The 23,871-nt window shown below is 44.0% G+C and overlaps 1 protein-coding gene across 1 annotated transcript in view; it reads left to right on the forward strand.

Annotated features, from left to right (window-relative positions):
• The window catches only part of APOLTP (apolipoprotein lipid transfer particle homolog), a 1,141,779-nt gene that overhangs the window by 498,123 nt on the left and 619,785 nt on the right, over positions 1–23,871 (forward strand). The window contains exon 30 of the mRNA XM_086941409.1: positions 21,692–21,778. Coding sequence (XP_086797535.1) covers positions 21,692–21,778 — 87 coding nt within the window. The remainder of the gene's footprint in view (positions 1–21,691; positions 21,779–23,871) is intronic.

The raw sequence follows: 23,871 nt of genomic DNA on the forward strand, positions 1-23,871 counted from the left end.
TCTCCTTTTATGGGGCAAAATCCAAGCGTTTGGTATCACTTATGTAATTTGGGGGGGTGGGGACTTTAACACAGCACTGCAGCCCCAGATGGACAGATCTCGAGCTCTCCCGGCCCATTACATGATTACACAATGGACACTAAGTGATATTGTAGATAGTAACTACTTGCTGGACTCCTGGACGTGCAAACATCCTGCACTCAGAGAGGGCACACATTTCTCAGCGGTCCACTCAACCTGGGCTAGGTTTGACTATATGTTTGTCGCTACGGGCATGACACACTGGCTAAGTCGTGCGCACCATCTGGCTCGCACGTACTCGGATCATTCCCCGGTGGCCATAGAGCTCCAGCCTTCTCTAGACAGCTCCCTGTATCTAAATTGGTGCCTCAACCCACCTTATCTCAGCGACTCAGCGTTCAAGGCTGAGGTAGAACAAGATATTCAGGATTTCTTTGAACGCAATATAAATTCTGTATCTAGCCTCACAACGGTTTGGGAGGCGTTCAAAGTTATGGCACAGGGGTGGTGCATAGCCAAAGATGGGGGTGTCCTTAAATTGCTACGTAACGATCAAATTAGAGAGGGAGCTACATGATCTTGAAAACGACCTTGCTTGCAGTCCTGACGATAATGCTGTAAAGGCCCAAATGCAAGACAAGATAACGGAATATGAACTGCTTGTGGACAGGGAGTGTAAATTTCGGGGGAAACCGCACGTGGCAGGCATTTATGGTGAAGGGGATCACCCGGGGAAGGCGCTGGCGAATGCGACTAGGCCCCCTAAATTTTCCAACTATGTTACGGAAATACAAGACGCACACAGCAACACATATAGGAACCTCCCAGACCAACTCAACACTTTTAGGGAACACTATAGCACGCTTTATTCTTCTCAAAGAGGTGCTCTGCTCGATTTGTCTGCCTACTTTGGGGATACTGCACTTGCCTGGCTTGATGACACCCAGCGAAAGTTCCTTAACTTAGACCTAGAACTTGACGAAATCACGGAAGCCATCATGCACATGAAATCGGGACTGGCCCTGGGGTCAGATGGACTCCCAATTTAATTTTACAAAACCTATGCTCAGTTATTAGCCCCTATCCTGAAAGACGTGTTTGATGCGGCATTAGAAGAAGGACGCTTGCCCAAGACTATGAGAGAGGCCCTTATAACCTCACTGCTTAAACCAGGAAAATCCCCATTACTGTGCGATTCATACCGCCCCCTGTCCTTATTGAACTTTGACACCAAAATATTGGCAAAGGTCCTAGCGACCCGCCTTAACCTATTGATGGAGTGGCTAGTATTGCCCGATCAAGTAAGATTCATACCCAATCGCTCCGCATCGCACAACCTTCGAACCCTAGCAGCCGTACTACAGGATATCGATCCTACCTGTGAGGCAGTGGCGTTGTTTCCCGACGCCACCAAGGCGTTTGACTCCCTAGAGTGGGACTACTTGTTGGGTACTCTGGGGTATATGGGAATGCCTCTTACTTTCCTAAACGGGATACGACTGCTGTACTGTCAGCCGACAGCGACAGTACTGCTGAACAGGGCCAGATCTCCCGCCATCAATATTTTCAGAGGCACCAGGCGGGGGTGCCCACTATCCCCAATCCTCTTCGCCCTGGCCATTGAACCTTTAGCTGCAAAACTTAGACAACACCATAATCATAGGGCATTGATCTATCCAGTCAGGCAACTGCTAATTTCTTTATACGCAGATGATATGACACTGTATGTGAAAAAACCTCAGGAAAATCTAAACCCTGTGTTGCATGAAATCACAAAATTTGGCGGAATTTCTGGTGTACAAATTAACTGGTCTAAGTCTGCTATATTCCCCCTTACTGATAACACCCAGCCACACCAACTGGACTACCCCCTAATCTGGGATTCTGATGAGCTAAAATACTTGGGCATTCGAATTACAAGAAATAAAGATACACTGATGAGGATTAACTATGGGACGGCCATTGCTAGGATAACTGGCAACATCACTAAATGAATACACCTACCACTTTCCATGGCGGGCAGAATCTCTCTTATCAAGATGGTAATACTACCCAAACTGTTGTACTTGTTCATCAATATCCCATACCACCCAGGGAGGTTTTTCTTTCACACACTCAGGACCCAACTCACACAACTTATATAGGGAGGGAAACAGGCGCGGCTTAACCTGGATTCACTGATGCTCCCATATCACCAGGGTGGATATGAATTCCCCAATTTTGAATATTATTATTACTGCGCACAGGCCCACTTTGCAACGTACTGGAACCACCCACCACCGTTTATGGCTCACCTGGCAGTAGAAGATGGCTATATGGCCCGACGCCTCCGGCAGGCTATCTATTTACACCAGTAAAAGAGAGGGAAGGTGACCCGTCCACTGTTGAATGCACAGTGCTGGCATGGCGACAGCTCGCTCGGGTCTTGGGGAACCCTTTTTTGTACTCCCCTAGGATGTCTTTGTTGAACGATCCCAGGTTGCAGGTGACATGTGAAGAGATATGCCGCAGAATGCTGGCTGGACTGCAATATCATTAGTCAAAGAAGTCAATTCCCTTTGGGTAGATGAACATTAATACCACCGTACTTACAAATAATAACCTCACAAATACATGAACATGACAGAGAAGCAATGAAAAAAATGTAAATTCAAAAACGTAAAAACACTATAATAGGATCAAAACATTAGTACAATTTATTGACATACATCATGTTAATTAAAAATTGGGAAACAGACATAGGACGTAACAATAATAAATAAAAAACATTCCAATTAAAGTTAAAAAGGAGCTAGAGGAGAAGGACTAAATTCAAACACTCTTATTATGAATTTTCCTTAGATTTGTAATCCACATTCACTCCTTGGGCATCGACGCGTTTCGGCGGAATGAACAGAGTATGACCGCCTTCATCAGGGTATATGTATATTTGTTTCCCAACAGTTCTGTAAATTTAAATGAGATTGGTCTAAATTATAATAGTCAAAATAATCCAAACATATCAAATATAGCTTTAGAGAAGTACACTTTTCTAAAAAACACAATGAAATGTCCTACTCTATCTTTGAATGCACTTTATGACATTGCTTCCAACATTAGACAATACATAGATACAAATATACAAAAAACATTCAATATACAAATTTCATAAACGTTAGCAGCATCCTAGCATGATAATAAAAAAGGTTTCCAAATTAGAATAATAATACCTTACAATTCATTGCATATACATTTTATAAAACAGGTCTTTCATCCGGCCACAGCCTATCGGCCCAGAATGTCAACATATTTACACAGGCAGATAACCCTGTATTTAACAAAGGGGTGGCAATAGTATGGAGCATGATACATCACCTACCTCGTGAGTAAAAATATTTAAGTCAGAATGTCATAAGGGGTATATATCCTCCTTATCCTTTCATGGGGATATTCGGCCAGCGAATTATCCTCTAGTTTGCCTAGACCTAGGGACGAATAGATATCTTAATTAATATAACCCGATCCAAGTGCTATGGTCAGTACTGAAATAAACCACACTTTCTGTATTGGTACATTTAGAAACCCCGAGGAAGAAAAAGAGTGTATTTGTTTCACCCCTAGGTCTATGTCTAAGAATCACATAGTCTCTATTGGCCAATTTGTATCATAATATTGTCCATAAAGGCCCAATAAACAGTTATTCAAGTCATTCTCTAAAATGGTTTATGATTGCGGTAAAAAGCTCATATAAGGCCAATTCTAGCCAGCCCCAGGCGCGAAATAATATCCATTTTAACTATTTCTATATTTATTTAACTGGCCAGAAACTAATTTATAAGGCCATTTTATAAAAAGGAAATTGAGCCCAACCCTTCTTAACAGAGATGAAGAAGTGATACTTAATGTAACTTACTGAAGCTTAAAAAATGTTCAAATTTCGAGGTACGTCCAGCGCTATCACTGGAGGCTGTAAATAGACAGGATGGGAATACCATAAGTTTCTGTGGCATATTCAAGGTTGTGAAACACAGACTACCCCTATTGAAAGGTGTCATCTGCATGAAACTTACTCATAAAACATAGTTGTTGCCATAAATCCGACTTCCAACATGCGTCCGAGATACGTCCGGCGCTTGTATTTAAAAGCTGTAAGTTAATCAAGAGAACAAAAGTGCCATAAATATATATTTCTCAAGTCTAATTGGCTTCCTCGGATATTTAAAGACTTTCAATAATATACTTACACGAAGTAAGAAAAATGTAAGCCTGGAACGCGGTACCGTCTTGAATATTATTGTTAGTCTTAATATCATACCTGGGGGGACCTTTACACCTGGGGCCAATTTCACTAATCTGTTGCCTACTATGACCTAGACTGTATTTCAATATAATATTTTTTCACCTGTAAACAGCACGTAAGTTGGTTAAGGGACGGGAGAATTTTTTTGTTTTTTTTGTTTTTGTTTCATACACAATTGAATTGTAGACACGGGAAGGTGTCACTGCTCTGTTTCCTATTCCGACAGCTGTTTTGCTGCTTATATTACACTCATGTACCGTGCTAATTATCAATAAAGGTTTTTGAAAACTAAAAAAAAAAAAAGTACATGTACCCAACCCCACCAACATCCACAAACGGAGTAACACACTCACACCAAATGTACTCCACTCATTTTTACTGCAAACTAACACTATGCACATGCAGTATGAACAATTCAATGTCTCAGAACCCAACTAAACCACACAAACCACACCTTTACAACCTTCTATCCCAGCTACCACACAATTCCACCATCACCTACAAACAGTACACAACTCTATCCTATACCACCAGCCAATCCACTCATCACTAACCTAACCCAATTCCACACCACACTGAACTGTATCCCAACCAGACACACACTCCCTGCTCTAATTATACCCAACAGACCCCTTTTTGTCACTAACAAACCTATATTCAGCCTTCCATAATTTCTCCGACCAACACTCTCCTTTTCTTTTGACCACAATAAAACAACAACACATCTACACCCCACTAAATCACACATATTACCTCCTACAGTAAACAAGTCTAAGACAAACACTCACACCTTTACTTCATCCCCTCTTACATACAACATACACTCTACTCACAAACACATCTCCACCCCCTTTACCTTGCAACTTCCACTCACAAACAGTACTATATTAACAAATCCATTTCATAAAAAAGTACATCACCATCCCCTTTTACTACTCCTCAAAAACATATCACACACACCAGCACAACAAAGTCTCTCAAGCGCAACACCTCATAATACTTACTATCACAAACTAGAAACATGCACCCACCTTTCAAATTACACAAACGAACAAACTCCAACACTGAGCTTTCACTTTTCAACCACACAAACACATATACAGGCATCATAGCAACTCCTTTTGACTGCCTGTCATACATTGGACAATTTAGAACCTTACTACATGATGCTGCATCTCGACCCTTAACTCATACACCTTCTGCCCTACACAGACACAAAACAATAGGCAACGTGCCACACCTCACAACTTCACTTCTCCTGTCTACTGCACAACAAGGTTACACTACAAAAACAACACTGCACACCAACTCATTCTCAAAAACTGTCTCCACCGCCTACGCAGGCAGACCCATCAAAATGCCTTCTTAGCCAGCTGGATGAAGAACACAATACAGAAAAGCTACAGGATTGCTTTCCTCATATACCTAATACCAACACTAAGCACACACCAGCTGCAAGCCCACAACATACTACTCACTATACAAAACAAAGTCATAATAGCTCCAAATCACATTCTCTAAACTGTCTACTAATAAATTATTGATCGCTCTCTAAGAGCAAACATCACATCCATGACCTTCTCACTGACGCAAAACCAGACTTACTATTCATTACTGAATCTTGATTGGGAGATGATATGGCTCCAGTCCTGCATGAAGCCATTCCTATAGGCTATCAAACGATCACCCAAAATTTTATAGGCAAAAAAGGAGGTGGCCTAGCTGTTGTGTTCAGGCAAACATTACATATTACCAAAGTTGACGACGTCTCTATAAAAAAGTGTGAGGCCCTTTTCACCAGATGCAATCCTACACCTTCTTTCTCTTGAAACTTCCTGCTCCTTTAAAGACCTCCAACTAGCAAGGCAACTTTCCCAGACGCACTTCTAGACATGGTTTCAAACATGATAACACTACACTCCAACCTATGCATTATGGGTAACCTCAACATTTGGTTTGACAAACCGAATATGCCACATCCTAAAACTGAACCTCCATCAGATTGTCCACAAACCCACACACTTCGCTGGACACATCCTATGTCATTTTTGCTAATACATAACTAGTTACATTTCAAACGCTGACTCCAGCCACAGCAGACCCCCATTTTCTTGCCTTCCAACATAAAACATCACTAAGTGACGCACCTAAAACCACCCTAAATGCATCCACCTATCGGCCGTAGAACAAACTCAATGTGTGATACTTAGAAACACAACTAACATCCAGCAGAGCTCTAGAAACAATAAACTATGTTAAAAATCTATATGAGTGGCTACAGGAGACTTTTGTTTTGCTGATACCACTAAAAACCACACAACAGAACAAAAGAAAACAAGCCCCTTGGAGAAATACAGAGATAAAAGACATAAAACAACAAATTAGAAAGCTACAGCCTGCTTGGCTCAAAACAAATGCCAACCAAGACAAACTTCTCCCACAGAAAATTAACAGATTGTCGAAGTCAGCAATCAAAAAAGCGAAGAAAAAATACTATTCAGACAGAATTTAAAATGCTAAATTTGCAAATAAAGAATTTGATAAAATTCTCAATGAATTTTGTAAACTAAATTGCCTAGAAGTAGCTTTTCCTGCTACTCAAGAGTTCACAGACAAACTGGCAAATCATTACACGGACAAAGCAGACACGTTGGACTCATACATAAAATGGAGACAAAGCATCAGCACTAATCCTTTTACAAAGCTACAATCCAAAAATACTCAAACCAAGCCTCTCCGTTCCTTCCAACACATTTCACATGATGAATTTATTGACCTGGTCAAAGCAAGCAGGGCTGCCGGCAGCCCTTCTTAGCCGTGTCCACCGCAAACCTTCAAGACAATTCTTCTAACAACCTCTGCTGCCACTCCAGTAGGAAGAATCATCAACAACTCCTTAAGTACCGGAATATTTCCAGAAAACTCAAAAAGTCCTACATACATTCATAAGTGAAGAAAACAAACTTGGACCAGCTGAACACGGACAACTACAGACCAATTTCAAATGGACTTTTCCTGGGCAAACTGCTAGAAAGAACAGTTTTCGCCTAGATGTCACAATTCATTGAGGAGAATGCCATACTTTCAGACTTCCAAACGGGATTCCTTCCAGGAAGAGGCACAGAATATGCCCTCCTTGCCACCTGGGATGATCTGAAGAACACAATTGACCTCTCGGCTGCCTTTGACACAGTTGACCATGACACTCTGATACAAAGACTCCACAAAGCGGGCATAGAGGGGACTTCTCTAGACTGGATCGCGTCCTACCTTTGCAATAGAACTAATGTCATCCATACCCCACCTTTCTTGTCCAAACCGTACTTCACAAAATCAGGGGTTCCTCAGGGCTCTATTATCTCACCCATGCTTTTCAACATCTACATGAAGTAATTACCGGCACTAATCAATCAATTTCACCTCACAGACTATAACTATGCAGACGACATGCAAATACTCCTTCAACTGCAATGCCCCAAAGACATTGGAAACTCACCAATTTTCAGGTGTCTCAGAGCTGTGGATCAATGGATGACGTGGAGCCATCTCAAACTAAATGCTTCCAAAAGGGAAATACTCATGTGCGGCAATTGGAAACATTATGACCCGCTCGCCATGTGGCCTGATGATCTGGGGACACCGCCTAAAATATCAAAGAAATTAAGAAAACTCAGAATGACCATGGACTCCAAGCTATCAATGAATGCCCAAGTGGACAAACTAGCAAGATCAATCTTTGTTACTATAAAAACTATGCGACTAATCATCCTCCATTTGGAATTTCCACACAAGATCCAGGCTACCATCTCCCTTGGTTTGTCCAAACTTGATTACGCCAATAGCCTCTACCATGGATCAGCTTTAACGACCATGAAAAGACCACAACGGATTCAGAACTCAGCTTCCAGACTACTCTTACAAATAAAACCACAAGACTGCATTTACCCTGCCTTGAAAGCCCTGCATTGTTACCAGTTGACAGAAGATCCACGTTCAAGGTACTTTGTATCACTCACAAAGCGATACATGGAATGTGACCGCTCTTCATCAGGAATAAAATCACCAAACACATTCAGCAAAGGAACCTCCGCTCTAGAGTGGCACCTCGCCTCAAAATCCAAAGATACAAGAAAAAAAACAATGGGTGGCACATCATTCTCTGTTCAAGCAGCCAAACTATGGAACTCTTTACTGCCCAACATAAAATCAATGAATAAACATTTTCTCTTCAGAAAACTACTCAAGATTTGGCTCTTCCCCACATAACCACCATACACAAACAGATAGAAATATACAGCTCTCTGTATTTGAGCATTTATTTGTACTATAGATATATATCTGTCAAGGTTACAAGCACCCTTACCTGTAGGTTGCTTGTAGATGATTCCGCAGAGACGTTATGGACCAACTTCCCCAAATTCTAGGCAATCCCTAGTGGTTTATTTATTACACTGAGGTAATCTTCTAGAAATCAGGGAGGTAGGCCGGATCGTGGACGCTACCTGCTTCCTTAATTGTCGACCTGCGAGGCAATAAGGAAAGCTATTTGTAATCTCTATTCTGAATACCTTTTCTCAATTTCTACAACACAAGAGTTTTTCTTCCTTTGGATGTTCTAAGGCAAATTATGTGCAAGCCTACCTGCGACTGATAAGGCCTAGGCGTCGCGTCCGTGTTGTCGTCGTGAAGGATGAAGTGGAGCAGAGTTGTGTTGAATGGGATGGGTTGCCAGAGAATCACCTTGTCACTGAAGAAATAAACAGTTGAGAATAAGTTACTTCCTTTCTTATGTTTGTCTAATGCATACTACAATTCTTAACTATTTTATTCCCCCACTTACTCTCTCTGTTCTTAGTTGTGTCTTCCTTCACTTTTTCCTCCTAGACAAAATAACATTATAAACACAACACGTTTTGCACCAAATAACTCTAAAAAACTAGAGTCCTAAAAGTTAGCCTTGATACTTCTCAAAGCCAAAAGAACAAAAGAATAGTCCAATTCGGAAAGTTTCTATTCAAGTTTCTCACAATGGTTCTTTAAAACAAAGTCCAGGTAAGTTTGTTCGAGTTTTGAACCTCTTGTCGCTTGCTTGCGTTGGGCGCCTGAAGAGTTAAACAAATATGAAAGTTTTCACTTAGCTTGTCTTTTCTCCTTTGATGCGCGATGCCGAGTTGCAGACCTTCGAATTGCTGGGGCGTTGGCTGGCGTCTGCAGGCTCCGTGGAATCTTCAGGACGATCCGGTGCTGGGCGATGATGAGAGGCAAAGCGTCGAGCAGCATTGGGTGTGGCCTTTTATAGCTGTGCCACACCCAGGGTCTGCTGACGTAACGCGCACCTTCCCCAGCGTGCGCTTTTCACCGCGTGCGCTCGCACCATTCTCCTGCGTGCGTTTTACACTGCATGCGCTCGCGTTGCTGCTGCTGCATTCTTCAGGAAATAACTGACAAAGCATTACTTTCCTATAAGCGCACAATGTGGAAAGAAGCTCAACGTCTTTCTAGTCCCCTCTCAATGAAAACAAGAGCACTTTAGCAATATTATCAGAAAAGGTTTGAACAACAGAATTCAATGAGTAATCACATGAAACATTGTTTATGCACACACATACACTTTACATTACTGGAGTGCTGGCTGCCCGGGACAGGGGTGGGTTTCTTGAGAGGGCAAACTGCTTTCATGGGAGTCGAGAGAACCAGGTGTATGTGGTTCATGACAATATCTCTACATGTGTATTGCTTTGTGTAAACATGTAGAATACTTACGTTAAAAAAATTATTATATAGAGATATCATTAGCTATGCTTAACAAATGTACATGTTCCTGATAGTTACATGATTCTATATTTTCACATGTATGTAAGTGACTGCATAAATAAGTAAACCTTTTTATCATAACTATTTATCTACAAGTGATTCACTATATGCATATATATATATATATATATATATATATATATATATATATATATATATATATATATATATATATATATATATATATATCCAACTACAATACTTTATTTGAGTGATTAAAAAAATCAATACAAAAAGAGAGCAATCAGTGTAAAAACATATCTAAAATTGAATAAAATAATGTATGTGTAGGAAGCATGTGCAACATGGGACCTTCCACCAGTTAAAAGTCAAGTTATACCACGATTGGACTGTTCATTAGGGCTTTTCCCGCATGGTAGATAAATTTGGCGAAGTTGGCCATGTGTTTCACAGTGTCTAGCAAATATAGTTGATAAACTGCCTCTTTTACAGTCCGTGTTCCCAGTTGGAAAGGATGGGCCTTAGATGGATTCTACGGACTGACAACAGGGCAGGGCAGCATAATTGGATGTGAGACAATGTTTCACGCTTGTAGTGGCAGAAACGACACTCCGTGATTGCTGGACTTAATTTGACAGAAGGATACAAATATTTTAAGGGGAGCGCATGCAATCTTGCAGCCAGAATCCTTTGCAGGGCTTGCCTACGGCTGTACAAGGTGTGTTTTATGGCCATTTACAGTGTGAGGAGAACTTTGGGTCTCATGGAAGCCTCTGACTGTCAAAACGTCAATGTCCAGTTTTCGTGAGCAAGATCTTACTTTTTTTTATGACTGTTTTGATGGTTGTGTATTTATTGTATTGGGGTCCCAGTTCTCTGTCGCTAAATTCAAGAGCTCTTTGGCTGAGGCTAGACCAGCTGACCACGGGTTACCTGGCTTTTTGAATATTTTGTTTATAATGAACTTCATCGAGTTCTCTGGTGCGTGGTGGTTAGGTAGTAATATTTTGCTAAGCTTGCTAGTTCTTCCAAAGGTTGCCGATTAAGATTGAATTCTAAGCGTATTAGAGTGTTCCTTGTGCATAACGGAAGGCAAAATAACTTTTTGTAGGCTGCACAGTTGATTTTTTCGAGGTCTTGCCCCAATTTACTGGGGAACGCCTGTATGGCGTAATTGAGGGAGGGTAGTAATGTTGCGCTCAGAACTCGTCGGATTGCAGTAGCAGTTGGACTTTCCATCCAAAGTGGTATATTGTTTTGTAGGATTTTGTTTTGATCGCATTTCTTATCTGTGACAGGCCAGTGAAACGCTCCGATTCACAGTGCACTGCTGATGCACTTAAGAGTGCACGTTCAGTAGTGTGTGAACTTGAGTTTCCCTACTTTATTTTTCCTTGCAATATTATATAGCGTGAACTCGACAACATGGCATGAGCACAATTTACATTCCAGAAGAACACATTCATTTGTGGTAGGCATGGGGAGACAAAGCGATTTGCCTGGAATCACAGGATGTTGAGCTGATGCCGAGATTCGAGCGTAGCTCCCCAGCTCTAAAGTTCGCAATTCTAGAACTTGTGGCGGAGGTGTGTTTAAAAGTGTATGTCGGTGCTGCCCATCCATGAGAGAGACCTGTGCATTTTTCAAATGGGTGCTGAAAAAATATGAGTATATTGCTGGAGATGTGGGCCGCCGGGCCACCAATGTACTTACCGGGGAGGGTAAACACCCATTATTCTGCAACTTTCTTTCCGCATACCATCACTCTGCATACTTTCATTACGAAAGTACCATGACTTCGCAATGCCATTATAAAGCATGGCATTACATTTTATATGCTTTGACCACGCATACATTTACAACGAAATTCGTTGCAAAAATGCATGAATGGTAAAAGCATGTTTTTTTTTTATTTACAATGTTATGATTATTAAAGGGGTATAGTGTATTTACAAGTAACAGTGACGGCAAGTGCCTGAAAAACCAAAATAAGGTTATACTGTTTCCTTGCACAATAAAACGAAGATTCCTTTACCTACCTGAATGAGGGCTCTTCTAAATAGGTAAAAAGTGAGTGTGTGGATTTTTGACGGCTGTTACCGGTCGTGGAAGAGCCCTGCCACATGTGAGTGGACCGAGCTGCAGTTACTTGACAAGCAGTGTGAAGGGCAGGAAGGTCGTGTTGCAAGGTGTCACTGGCAGCCCAGAGGGAGTTAGACATTTTCCAGACCCACTGGGGTTTTAATAATTTTCGAATCTGTACATTGTGAAATGGCAGCTCACTGGAGCAAGATTCACGGCACTACTAATACCAGCAGGCTCTGGGGGAGCCAACGCCCACTCTGGCAGGTGTTAAGGATTACAAAAGATACCGGTGCCTCACACAGTGTTTGAAACTGAAGCCTCTGAGGAAATGCTAATGCAGCATGAAACGCGTCAGGCTTATGAATGACTTTGGACTTTGTTTTTTTCCTCTGCGCTGTTTCCTTGCACAATAAAACGAAGATTCCTTTACCTACCTGCATGAGGGCTCTTCTAAATAGGTAAAAAGTGAGTGTGTGGATTTTTGACGGCTGTTACCGGTCGTGGAAGAGCCCTGCCACATGTGAGTGGACCGAGCTGCAGTTACTTGACAAGCAGTGTGAAGGGCAGGAAGGTCGTGTTGCAAGGTGTCACTGGCAGCCCAGAGGGAGTGAGACATTTTCCAGACCCACGGGGGTTTTAATAATTTTCGAATTTGTACATTGTGAAATGGCAGCTCACTGGAGCAAGATTCACGGCACTACTAATACCAGCAGGCTCTGGGGGAGCCAGCGCCCACTCTGGCAGGTGTTAAGGATTACAAAAGATACCGGTGCCTCACACAGTGTTTGAAACTGAAGCCTCTGAGGAAATGCTAATGCAGCATGAAACGCGTCAGGTTTATGAATGACTTTGGACTTTGTTTTTTTCCTCTGCGCTGTTTCCTTGCACAATAAAACGAAGATTCCTTTACCTACCTGCATGAGGGCTCTTCTAAATAGGTAAAAAGTGAGTGTGTGGATATATATATATATATATATATATATATATATATATATATATATATATATATATATATATATATATATATATATAAACAAATATTTGATATTTTAATAATGTACTTTTACAATGTATATGACTTTACCACACATGCATTTGCGTTTTAATGGCATGCGTGATAAAGTCATATGCGTTGTAAAAGTTTTAGAAATGATGTCTTTGCAGAGTAATAGTCCAGCGTTATAAAAATTGCGGAGTGATGGTATGCGGGGTGTTGGTTTGCGAAATATCACCACATATTCAAGGGGGAGGGATAGTCCCTTTCTTGCTATTTCCATGGAGGCAGGCCTTGTGTCCGGATGTGCGTGGCGCGAGGCCTGTGCGCAACAGAAGTGGAAAATCTCCAGTGTGCGCTTCAGGCGTCACCGGAAGTTAAGGCGAGATTACATTTTCTGCACAATGGCCCCTGCTTGCTCTCCTTCCGGCCCTTGGGAATAGCGCCATGCCTGACCTCGGGTGGCAAGCACACCCGGAGCTGGAAAGTACAGAACCTGGGAAGAAAAAACAATGAAATATTGGGCACAACGCTTGCTTTTTTCCCCGTAATCCCGTGCCCAGCATATGCCCATATTACTTATTTATTACTTTTTTCTTCTAATTCACCATATCCAATACACTACCCTATTTTTCACCCGATACCGCTCTCAATATATCCACTAGCTCAACTCTCTGACTCATCTCAAACGTCTTTCTGCTACTCTTTCCAATTCACTTGCCTATTTCTCACCCTATACCTCTATCAATATATCCATTACCTCCATTCTCTCCTTCATCCCAGACCCCACACCACTACTATGATCCCCAAAATAACCCTTTCAAGACTCCTTTCTACTCCACCCCTCTTTGCATCATCTCATACTTTATTCCAATCTTCCACAATAAGCCTTTCTAAACCCTCCCTCTGACTCTTCCCCCTCCACCTCCCTTTTACTCATCCCCCTCTAGGTCCCTTTTACTCACCCCAAGCCTCTTTTTTACTCCTATGAGCTCCAAAACAAACAACAATAAATAATTCTAAATTCTTCCCTTCTATCCCTCCACTATCCTTTTCAATTCAAATAGCAGACAAACACGTCCACCACTCAAATTAATTTCATACTTCCCTATACTAATTCACCACTAACACTGTATGATTTCCAGAGTAGCGTCCTACTCGCAAAAAAAACCACTTCAACCCACCATCAGGGGTAGCAAGCGCAATATAAATGCAAACCTTTTTTCCCTTCTCTATCCCTCCACTATCCTTCACAATCCAAATAATCTGACTAACATATCCCCCACTCAAATTCCTTTAATATTTTCACTATAGTAATTCACCACTAATCCTTTATGGGTTCTGAAGTAGCATGTTACACACCGAAAAAGCGATTCAACACCCCAACAGCGGTAGCAAGCGCTATATAAATGCAAACCGTTTTCCCTTCTCTATCTCTCCACTATCCTTCTCAAATCCACATAACTGACTGACATATCCACCACTCAAATTATTTTAATATTTTCCCTATAGTAATTCACCACTAATCCTTTATGGGTTCTGGAGTAGCGTGTTACTCGCCGAAAAAGCACTTCAACGCCTCATCAGGGGTAGTAAGTGCTATATAAATGCAATTACAATACAATTACAATGGGCAGGAAGTTTGTCATTACATACTCCCCAGCTCCATGATGGCTTTACTGAATGTCAAGGAGTTTGTATCAAACTCCTCTGCATAATAAACCCACACTGCCAGTGTAGGATTTATCATGAAATGCACTCAGCGGGCATCTTAGAGTTGCCCCTGAACAATAGCCAACTCCCTCGTGTCCAGCTGACTGGTATGAACTAGCCTGCCACCCACACACATTTTTTACCCCCTGAAGTGGGAGTCTTTGTGCTCTCATGGGTCAGTGATAAAGGCTGCTTAGGGTGAAGGTGCTTCACATCTACCCACAAGCAGGAAAAGCATTCAGGGAGGTGATCCTCAAAGGCTTCCTGCCCTTTGATGTGCTAGCCAGGGCCTCTCCAGATACTGGAGATACCAGCCCCCCATGACCGGGCCCCACTTTTAGCAGCGAGGCCGGTGGGTACATTAGTAGTCAGGACAGGTGTGTCCCCTCTCTGCCAGGCCACCCCTAAGGTGCCCTGGACCGAGGTAATGCCCCCTTAGGAAATCCTCCATCTTGAATGGAAGGATTCCACTCAATCAGGTTATGGGGATACCCCCTCTGCAAAGGGAGGGTATTTTAAGGGTGTGGTCATCCAAAATACAAGTAGCCCATTGCTTACCATATGCCAGTCCCTGTAACACCACTAAATTCAGTAATTAGGGGCAGACCAGAACCTTGATCCTTAGATTCCTGCAATCTAAGAAGAAGACGAATGAAGAAGATGTTGTGCAGCAATGCAAAAAGGCACTTACTCCCTTGGCCCCAGTCCTATCAGCCTGTGTCCTGTTTCTCGAGCCTGCTAAGAAGACAAAGCCTGTCCCATGGCCAGCAACTTCCGAGAACCGCAGGAAGACTTCCATTCTTCAATAAAGCGAACACAAGGAGATGATGGACGGCGCTCTGAAACTTTTCAGACCCTCACCCATAGTCACAGATCTGGGTTGAATCCACCATCGTTCTTTAGCTCACTTCACCACCCCGGCTCAGACCCAGCCATATGCAAATCAGTCTTGGCTCTGTTCCTCATGGGAACAGTCCAGCCCAAACTGCCATGCCAGGTCTTCCTTGGACCTGAAACAAGCTTCCTGTGACTTGTTTCAGGGTGACACCCCTCATCAGCCAGGCTAGCTTGAATCCAGTGGCAAAGTGAGCAAGGGACCTACGTTTGGGCATACCCTGCCAACTTAGGACGAACCAAGCAAACACAAGGAGATGGTGGATGAGCACTGAAACTTTTCAGACACTCATCTCCAGTCACAGATCTGCGTTGAATCCATCATCATTCTTTCGCTCACTTCGCCACCCCAGGTCAGAACCAGCCATATGCAAATCAGTCTTGACCCTGTTCCTCATGAGAGCAGTCCAGCCCAAACTGCCAAGCTAGGTCTTCCCTGAGCTGGAAACAAGCATCCAAGTCCCGGTTTTGGGGTAACACCCCTCATCAGTCAGGCTAGCTTGAATCCAGTGGCAAAGTGAGCAAGGGACCCATGTCTGGGAATACCCTGCTAAATTAGGGCGAACAAAGCAAAGACAAGGGTATGATGGAGGAGCACTGAAACTTTTCAGATACTCACCCCCAGTCACAAATCTGGGTTGAATCCATCATCGTTCTTTAGCTCACTTTGCCACTCCAGTTCAGACCCAGACATGTGCAAATCAGTCTTGACCCTGTTCATCATGGGAACAGTCAAGCCAAACTGCCAAGCCAGGTCTTCCCTGTCCTGGAAACAAGCATCCTGGGACTGGGTTTGGGGTAACACACCTCATCAGCCAGGCTAGCTTGAATCCAGTGGCAATATGAGCAAGGGACCCACATCTGGGCATACCCTCCCAATTTAGGGTGAACAAAGCAAACATAAGGAGATGCTGGATGGAGCGCTGAAACTTTTCAGACATTCAACCCAGATTCAAGCTAGCCTGGCTGATATGGGGTTATGCCCAGAAACCAGTCTCAGGATGCTTGTTTCCAGTACAAGGGGGACATGGCCTGGAAGTTCCGGCAGCACTGATTCCATTGGGAGCAGGGTCAAGACTGATTTGCATATGGCTGGGCAGCGACGGCTCGTGGAGGGAGTTACGGTGGGGCAGGAGGGCGGGGAGGGGGAGGGGCAGGGCGGAGGTTGCTAAAAACCGGCATATGGATAATTGCAGGTAAGTAAACAATTTAATTAATAAAACGAATTTCGTAGTGCGCCTTGCATCGCAAAATGCAATGCAGTGCGAGCTACGAAATTCGTTTTATTAATTAAATTGTTTACTTACCTGCAATTATCCATATGCCGGTTTTTAGCAACCTCCGCCCTGCCCCTCCCCCTCCCCGCCCTCCTGCCCCACCGTAACTCCCTCCACGAGCCGTCGCTGTGGCTGGGTCTAAAGTGGGTTGGATTTAACCCAGATATCTTGACTGAGGGTGAATATCTGATTTGCTCCGCATTCCATCCATCATCTGTGTATCTTTGGCATTCTCGCCCTAAGTGCGCCGGGTATGCTCAGACGTGGGTCTCGGGCTCCCTGTGCCACTGGATTCCAGCTAGCCTGGCTGATGAGGGGTGATTCCCCGAAACGGGTCCCAGAATGCTTGTTTCCATCATCTGTGTGTCTTCTACTCTTCAATAAAGACCAGATCTCCCGAGGACAACCCCCCTGTCCAGTAAACTCCAATACCAAGGATTTCAGTTCCCGGCAGATCCGCAACCCCTGCCCACTCCGCACCAGACGTCCACAGCCCGGGTTCAAGTGGCTCACTTGTCCATTAAAGTCTCCCCGATGGTCCTGACTTCGTCTCCATCGGTGGTTGACCGCTCCTTGACCCCACAAAGTCTTCTGCAGCCTCTACACCAATTTCCCCCTGACCGCGACCACTTCAACCCAGAAGATCCGATACCAAAAAGTAACCCTCCATCCTCAGCCCTCCGGCCTTGGCGAGCTCAACCAACAGTGCCTTGACCTCCCCCAGCCCTCCAGCTTACCTGCCCAGCCAGTGGTCACCTTCAGCCAGCCTCCTGGTCCAAGCCTGCAGCCTTTTTGTGCGACGATGACCTCCATTGAAAAGCATTGGGCGCCCGATGCTGTTTTTGCACCCTTCACCCGGCCGCCACTGGTGTTGGAGCTTTGGTGCCGCCTTGTGGCCCTTCAATGCTGATCTTAACCCACAGGGCCTGTGCCCTGAAACCGTGGTTACTTACCTGCAAACCGTGCCTCTTTGAAGTGGCCCCAGCCTCCATTGATTTACATTGGGCTCAGTGACCTCTGCACCTGGCCTCCCTAGAGCTGCTCATGGTGCAATACCTACCTGAAACTGAATCTTGCCCAGTGTTAGTCAAAATGCCCGAAGACTGGGATTGTAAGTCTAGTACTTACCTGCTAATGCTTAACACTGTTTTCCTTCCTGTTTTTCACATCATGCATTTTAATATTTCAGTAAAGTTCAAGATAATGAGGTATTGTAACATGTTTAAAATCAACATTTAATTGACTTGATCCATTCACTGACCTGGGAGGTCATCTTTGGGGATTGTGGACAGTTGCAGCCCGAGCGCTGCTCCCCTGTTGTCACCGGACCTTGCTGCCTGCCGCTTCCCGATCACCGCAGCAAGGCGTTAGATCGGGAACTACTCTTCCCAGCACCCCTTGCGCCCAGGTAGGCGCGCATCCAGCATCCTGCCCCGCCCCCGGAGGTGCGCTCAAGGCCAGCGCGAGCCCCGGGGGAGCGGGGGACTTGATCCATTCACTGACCTGGGAGGTCACCTTTGGGGATTGTGGACAGTTGCAGCCGGAGCGCTGCTCCCCTGTTGTCACCGGACCTTGCTGCCTGCCGCTTCCCGATCACCGCAGCAAGGCGGTAGATCGGGAACTACACTTCCCAGCACCCCTTGCGCCCAGGAAGGCGCGCATCCAGCATCCTGCCCCGCCCCCGGAGGTGCGCTTAAGGCCAGCGCGAGCCCCGGGGGAGCGGGGAACTTGATCCATTCACTGACCTGGGAGGTCACCTCTGGGGATTGTGGACAGTTGCAGCCCGAGCGCTGCTCCCCTGTTGTCACCGGACCTTGCTGCCTGCCGCTTCCCGATCACCGCAGCGAGGCGGTAGATCGGGAACTACACTTCCCAGCACCCCTTGCGCCCAGGAAGGCGCGCATCCAGCATCCTGCCCCGCCCCCGGAGGTGCGCTTAAGGCCAGCGCGAGCCCCCGCGTCGCGGGACCACGCGCGGGCTAAGCCCAGGCAAAGGGCGGGCCCTCTGTGGCCCTCGGAGGCACAAGGAGGACGGGACGGGCCACCCCCCTGTCATTTCTATCAAAGAGGTACTGTGATTCCCCTTACCATTTCTATCGACCCACTTTGGCGATTCGCATCATACCATGTCTATCTGGGAGGAGCTCAATGCCCTGTGTGGAACTAAATATATCCCTGACTTTTTACCCACTACAAGCATAGCCACCAATCCAGACGATGTAAACACCACCCTGCAGATGTCACCCCTTTGCTCTAATAAACCCCAATCTTCAGCTAAAGCACTACCGGGTGGGCTCAACACTAAGAGAAAGAACGATGATGCCATTGTCAACGGGAAGCCAGCCAAAACTCAAAAACTATGCTCCAGTCCCTCTCAGCCCCACTCCAACCTTAGCTCTGTGTCGGGGGATATGGAGCAGGGAAAAATGGAAAACCGCCCATCATCCCCTCAATCAACTTTATTGGCCCAGCTTGAGCATTTATTAACCTCTCTAATTTCACCACTGGTGGCAAAAATTAACGATCTGGGGGACAGGATATCTAGCATTGAACTTATAATCAAAACACACATTCCATCAAGAACCAAACCAGTATTATCAGACCCTCCTATTCCCCTCACTGTCCCGGAAAAACCCAAACTGAATTCCCGCAGGAATGTGCATTCTCAAACCATACCGTTTGTACAACCAAACCATATTGAGGCTAAACCTGAACCTGTTAGAATGCCACAATTTCGAAAGAAGGGGACCCCTACTATTGGTGGACTCACTAAATGTAGGGAATATTAAGAACTATATTTGTAACGTACCTAATAGTGAGCTGATTAAATATGCCAAAAACGACCTAGGAAACTAGTCTGATACGTGACTGATTCTAATCATACATAAACAAAGATCATAACTATAGTGATTATGTAAAAATATATTTTTGTTTTATTTTGATCATTTTCTTGTGTTCTGATACATATTTCATATTTATCTATTCATATTCATTTAGAATGACAAACATATGTGAATATAACAATAGTGTAAAAAAACAACTAATCAATAGTGAAACATGAATGGAAAAAGCTAATAACAGACAAAACAGGAAAACCAAATATTCAAATGACATTGATGGTACGCAGGGCTATTGGAGTAAGCAAAGCGGTGGATGGAATCTCTACGCGCGTTTCGGCATTTGCCTTCTTCAGGAGTCCGTCATTTGCAATAGGACATATACATAACAAAGAAAAGGTGGGCGTGAATCTCTTCTATAATTGATATTCTGGTTAGCTAGTGCAACTAATAGATATTTGTTTTACGCTGCTCTGTAGGGTTATGACGAATACCCTTGTGGAGATAAATTTATCTTTTATGTCTGCGCATAATCAGCAAGACACCGACGAATCTGATCCAGTAAGTACGATAGTAAAACGCTTAGCAAATAGTGGATATTTCTTATTGTTGTTGGATCCGTGATATTTATAAAATCTTGTAAATCTGCAACACTCTCAGTAAGATGTTCACTCAACCTGATATAATGGCATGGATGTCTGTATCCAGCTGAGGAGGCACAGAAGGTCGCCACACGAGCCTAACGATTGTACCCTTATTTATAAAACTGCAATGTATTCAGTAATTAGGTCCTTCACGAAAGGCGCGTTAGGACGAAATAATGATGGTCGGCTGTTGCACTTAGTTTGTAACATATGCCAAAACTCGGGCGGGGTTCTCAAAAACGTAACTCCTCATTGTCGCGCTAGATGGAGCCAGCTCGTAGCATTTGTAGAATAAACAGATAGGTTGTTCTTAGCGAATGCGCATGATAGGCGATTCGTGCCGGATTGCGTTTGGGGTTCTGGGAAGCGTCCCTTCTCGTGTTGGTGTTGGGTGAAAGCCACGAATTAATTTACCCCCTGAAGCCGCCCCTTATGTGACCGTTGTCTATGGGATCCCACCACTAACTCACAGAAAACTTGAAACACGTCAAGATCTATTACATAAGGCTATGTTTTGGTTACAGACCAATAGACCCCTCCCACCTGACCTAGATGGGGGGATCCTAAGCGTTAGGAGGGTGGGGTGGTTGGGCACTTTGCCAAAAGCCATCCCAGGGGACTTGGTGCTAATTAGATTCAAGCACAGGAAAATAGTCCCTTATTTACGATCCTGTAAGTATAAAGAGGGGGATGGCCCAATTCGTATCTGGGACTTACATGACTTTTATCCGAGCATTCCACCTACCCAATTACCAAGAACAGCAGTAAAGAACTACAATGTTTGGGGCGGGGGACGTGCATCTAATTGCCTCTAGCTTACTAGCTGCCAACAGATTCGAACCTTCATAGACCACTGCTTGATGATTTTCCCTAGATCCCTACTCCACTAATTTGCACTTAATGTACGATTCTTCCTTATTTCTATATGTGCTTCTTTTGACTGGGAATTGTTCTATATTGATTAGCTGACTTGTTTTATTAATTTAATCATGCTTTTAACAATTGATATGTAATGAAATTTTGATGTATTTATCTATGCTTTACTGTTGCTTTTATGATTTTAAATAAAAAATCGAATAAAGCTAATCTGAACATTTAATTTATTTCTGCACTTGTGTATGATCTGTTATTTTGTAATGTGCTATAGTTAGTCACGTTTGCCCTCTCTTTCAGGTTTGTGCAAGTCTAGCTCATCCTTATAGTAACAGGATTTTCCCAAAGAACATTGAAATATGTGCATCTTCGCGAACCCTTCGAACTGTAAGTGTTTTATTAACTTGGTCCCTACTTTAAAAAATAAATACATGAAGCGTTTTGTAGGGCATAAGAAGTAATGTTCTCATTGAAATAAGAGGGTAAAAAGCCAGCCTCTGGAGGGGATTGGCTGGTGAACAATACATCACAAGGAGTCCTAGTAAAAACGGTGGTGGTACAAAATTTCTCAGAATGGGGGTGCTGCCATCAATATTCTATCACTGTGTGGTAAATAAAAATTACCTATACTGAATTTCTATGCAGTAAAGGTCAATAAGAATAACTCAATCAAAAATGAGAGGCAGAGTCCGTGGCATCTGAGTTTATAAGGGTTTTATTCCATAAAATGGAATTGGTTCGAACCAGGTATCATGTTCCATCACCACGAAGGTTCAGGAAGGGATAGACAATGCTTTATTAACAGAATACATTATATATAGTAAATGCATTTAATGGTGATGGATACAGAGGGCGTAACAGCTGAGAGAAAAGAGAGATAAGAACACATGTGCGTAACAGAAGGCGTGCACGAGGGCGTACAGAGGTGTGTGCTAGACAACGTCACATGAAGGTGTCACAGGTGGGTGGATCCATAGAGGAATCCTGCAGTGTCAGCAGAAATATATGGCAGATATGCGCGCGCAGCAGCATGACGTGTGATTGACGTGGAACTGGAGGGTGAAGGGGGCTTGACATTGAGCACCATACGTGGAGACAGAAGTCTGGCGTGTCAGAACAACCTAAACCCAAATCATATCTGATATCTTGTGTTTGAGGAACTGTATGATCTAGAAGGAAAGGTCTCTCGGGCAGAGGCTATTCTATACTGACTGCTAGTGCGTGCATATGTGACTACGTGTCTACGTGTAATACGAGGGGGCCATGGGCCTACCATGGTAACGGGAGCAATGAATTACTTGCACGGAGACAGAAAGGCCGGGCCCTTTGCTCTGCAGCTGGGGAGATGTTTTCCTAAAACACTAGACAGGAATGTATTTTCGAGGAGCGGAGCAGATAACTTGAAGGCAAAATACAGTCTTGGCAGGCAAGCAGGCCGAGCCAGGCACCGCTAGCCGCGCAGGGAGTGGGGTAAGGGTCATGGATGCAGATCCAGGTTGCAGCTTTTTAGAGACAAAAAGCAGGAAGGGCTCGATGGCAGGAATCAGGGCCTAACTCGCCAGAGCCAGAAAAACGTGAAAGTGCACCATGTAAAGACGGTGGCACGGCATACTTAGGAACTGAATATTCGACCCATTCTTGGTGGATCTGAAAGAGGACATGTTAACGTTGGACGCAAATGTATTTGCGTCTTCATAGCTGGTTGCGGAGGGAACATACATGTACTTGAAGCACGTACATGGAGCCGTTGGGGTCTACGTTAGGGGACACAATTGACCATAAAAATTCATATTACCTCATTCCCTCCTTGTCCCCTACGGACCCTTCATGATATATCGATCTTCATTAGTCTATCAATTTGTTCATATAACATCATTTGCTCTTCTTTCTTCTGGCGGGATTTTGGACGTGGACTTGAATGGGGAATACATGATGTAGCGCACAAACCGCAAATTGCTGGCCCACATTGTAAACATAGGCAACAACTGAATACTATGAGAAGGGCTATTCCGAGGAAGGATAGGACTTTCCATCCCCAGGCTGATAGTACGCTCCAGAACCAACCGGACCAAGTCCAGGTGCCTGGATTCTGGTGTATCTGACTTGCAATCTTGTGGAGACGGGTTATGGCTCTATATACTGATGGTGCGTTTTCTGGAATGAAAACACAGCAACTCGATCCGATGACTCTACAGGCTCTGCCCCTATCGGCCAGGATGACGTCAAGGACAAGACGATTTTGAAGAACAACAATCCGCATAGCAGACTGCTTCTCTGTTAAGTTGCCTAGGGCGGAAGTAGTTTCATTCACTACTGCTTCGAGGGTTCTGGTTAATTTACGTATCAGTTTACTATTAAAGACAGCACCTAGATAGGGAAAGAAACCTTTATTGAAGTCTGTATACTGCTCCCATGCCGTTTCAGTGTAGTCGACAATCGGGAGATCTCTCTTGGGTCTAATGTGTACTAGATGGGAGTCC

The sequence above is a fragment of the Lissotriton vulgaris genome, chromosome 10 (genome assembly GCF_964263255.1).
Source record: "Lissotriton vulgaris chromosome 10, aLisVul1.2, whole genome shotgun sequence".
Classification (NCBI taxonomy): Eukaryota; Metazoa; Chordata; class Amphibia; order Caudata; family Salamandridae; genus Lissotriton; species Lissotriton vulgaris.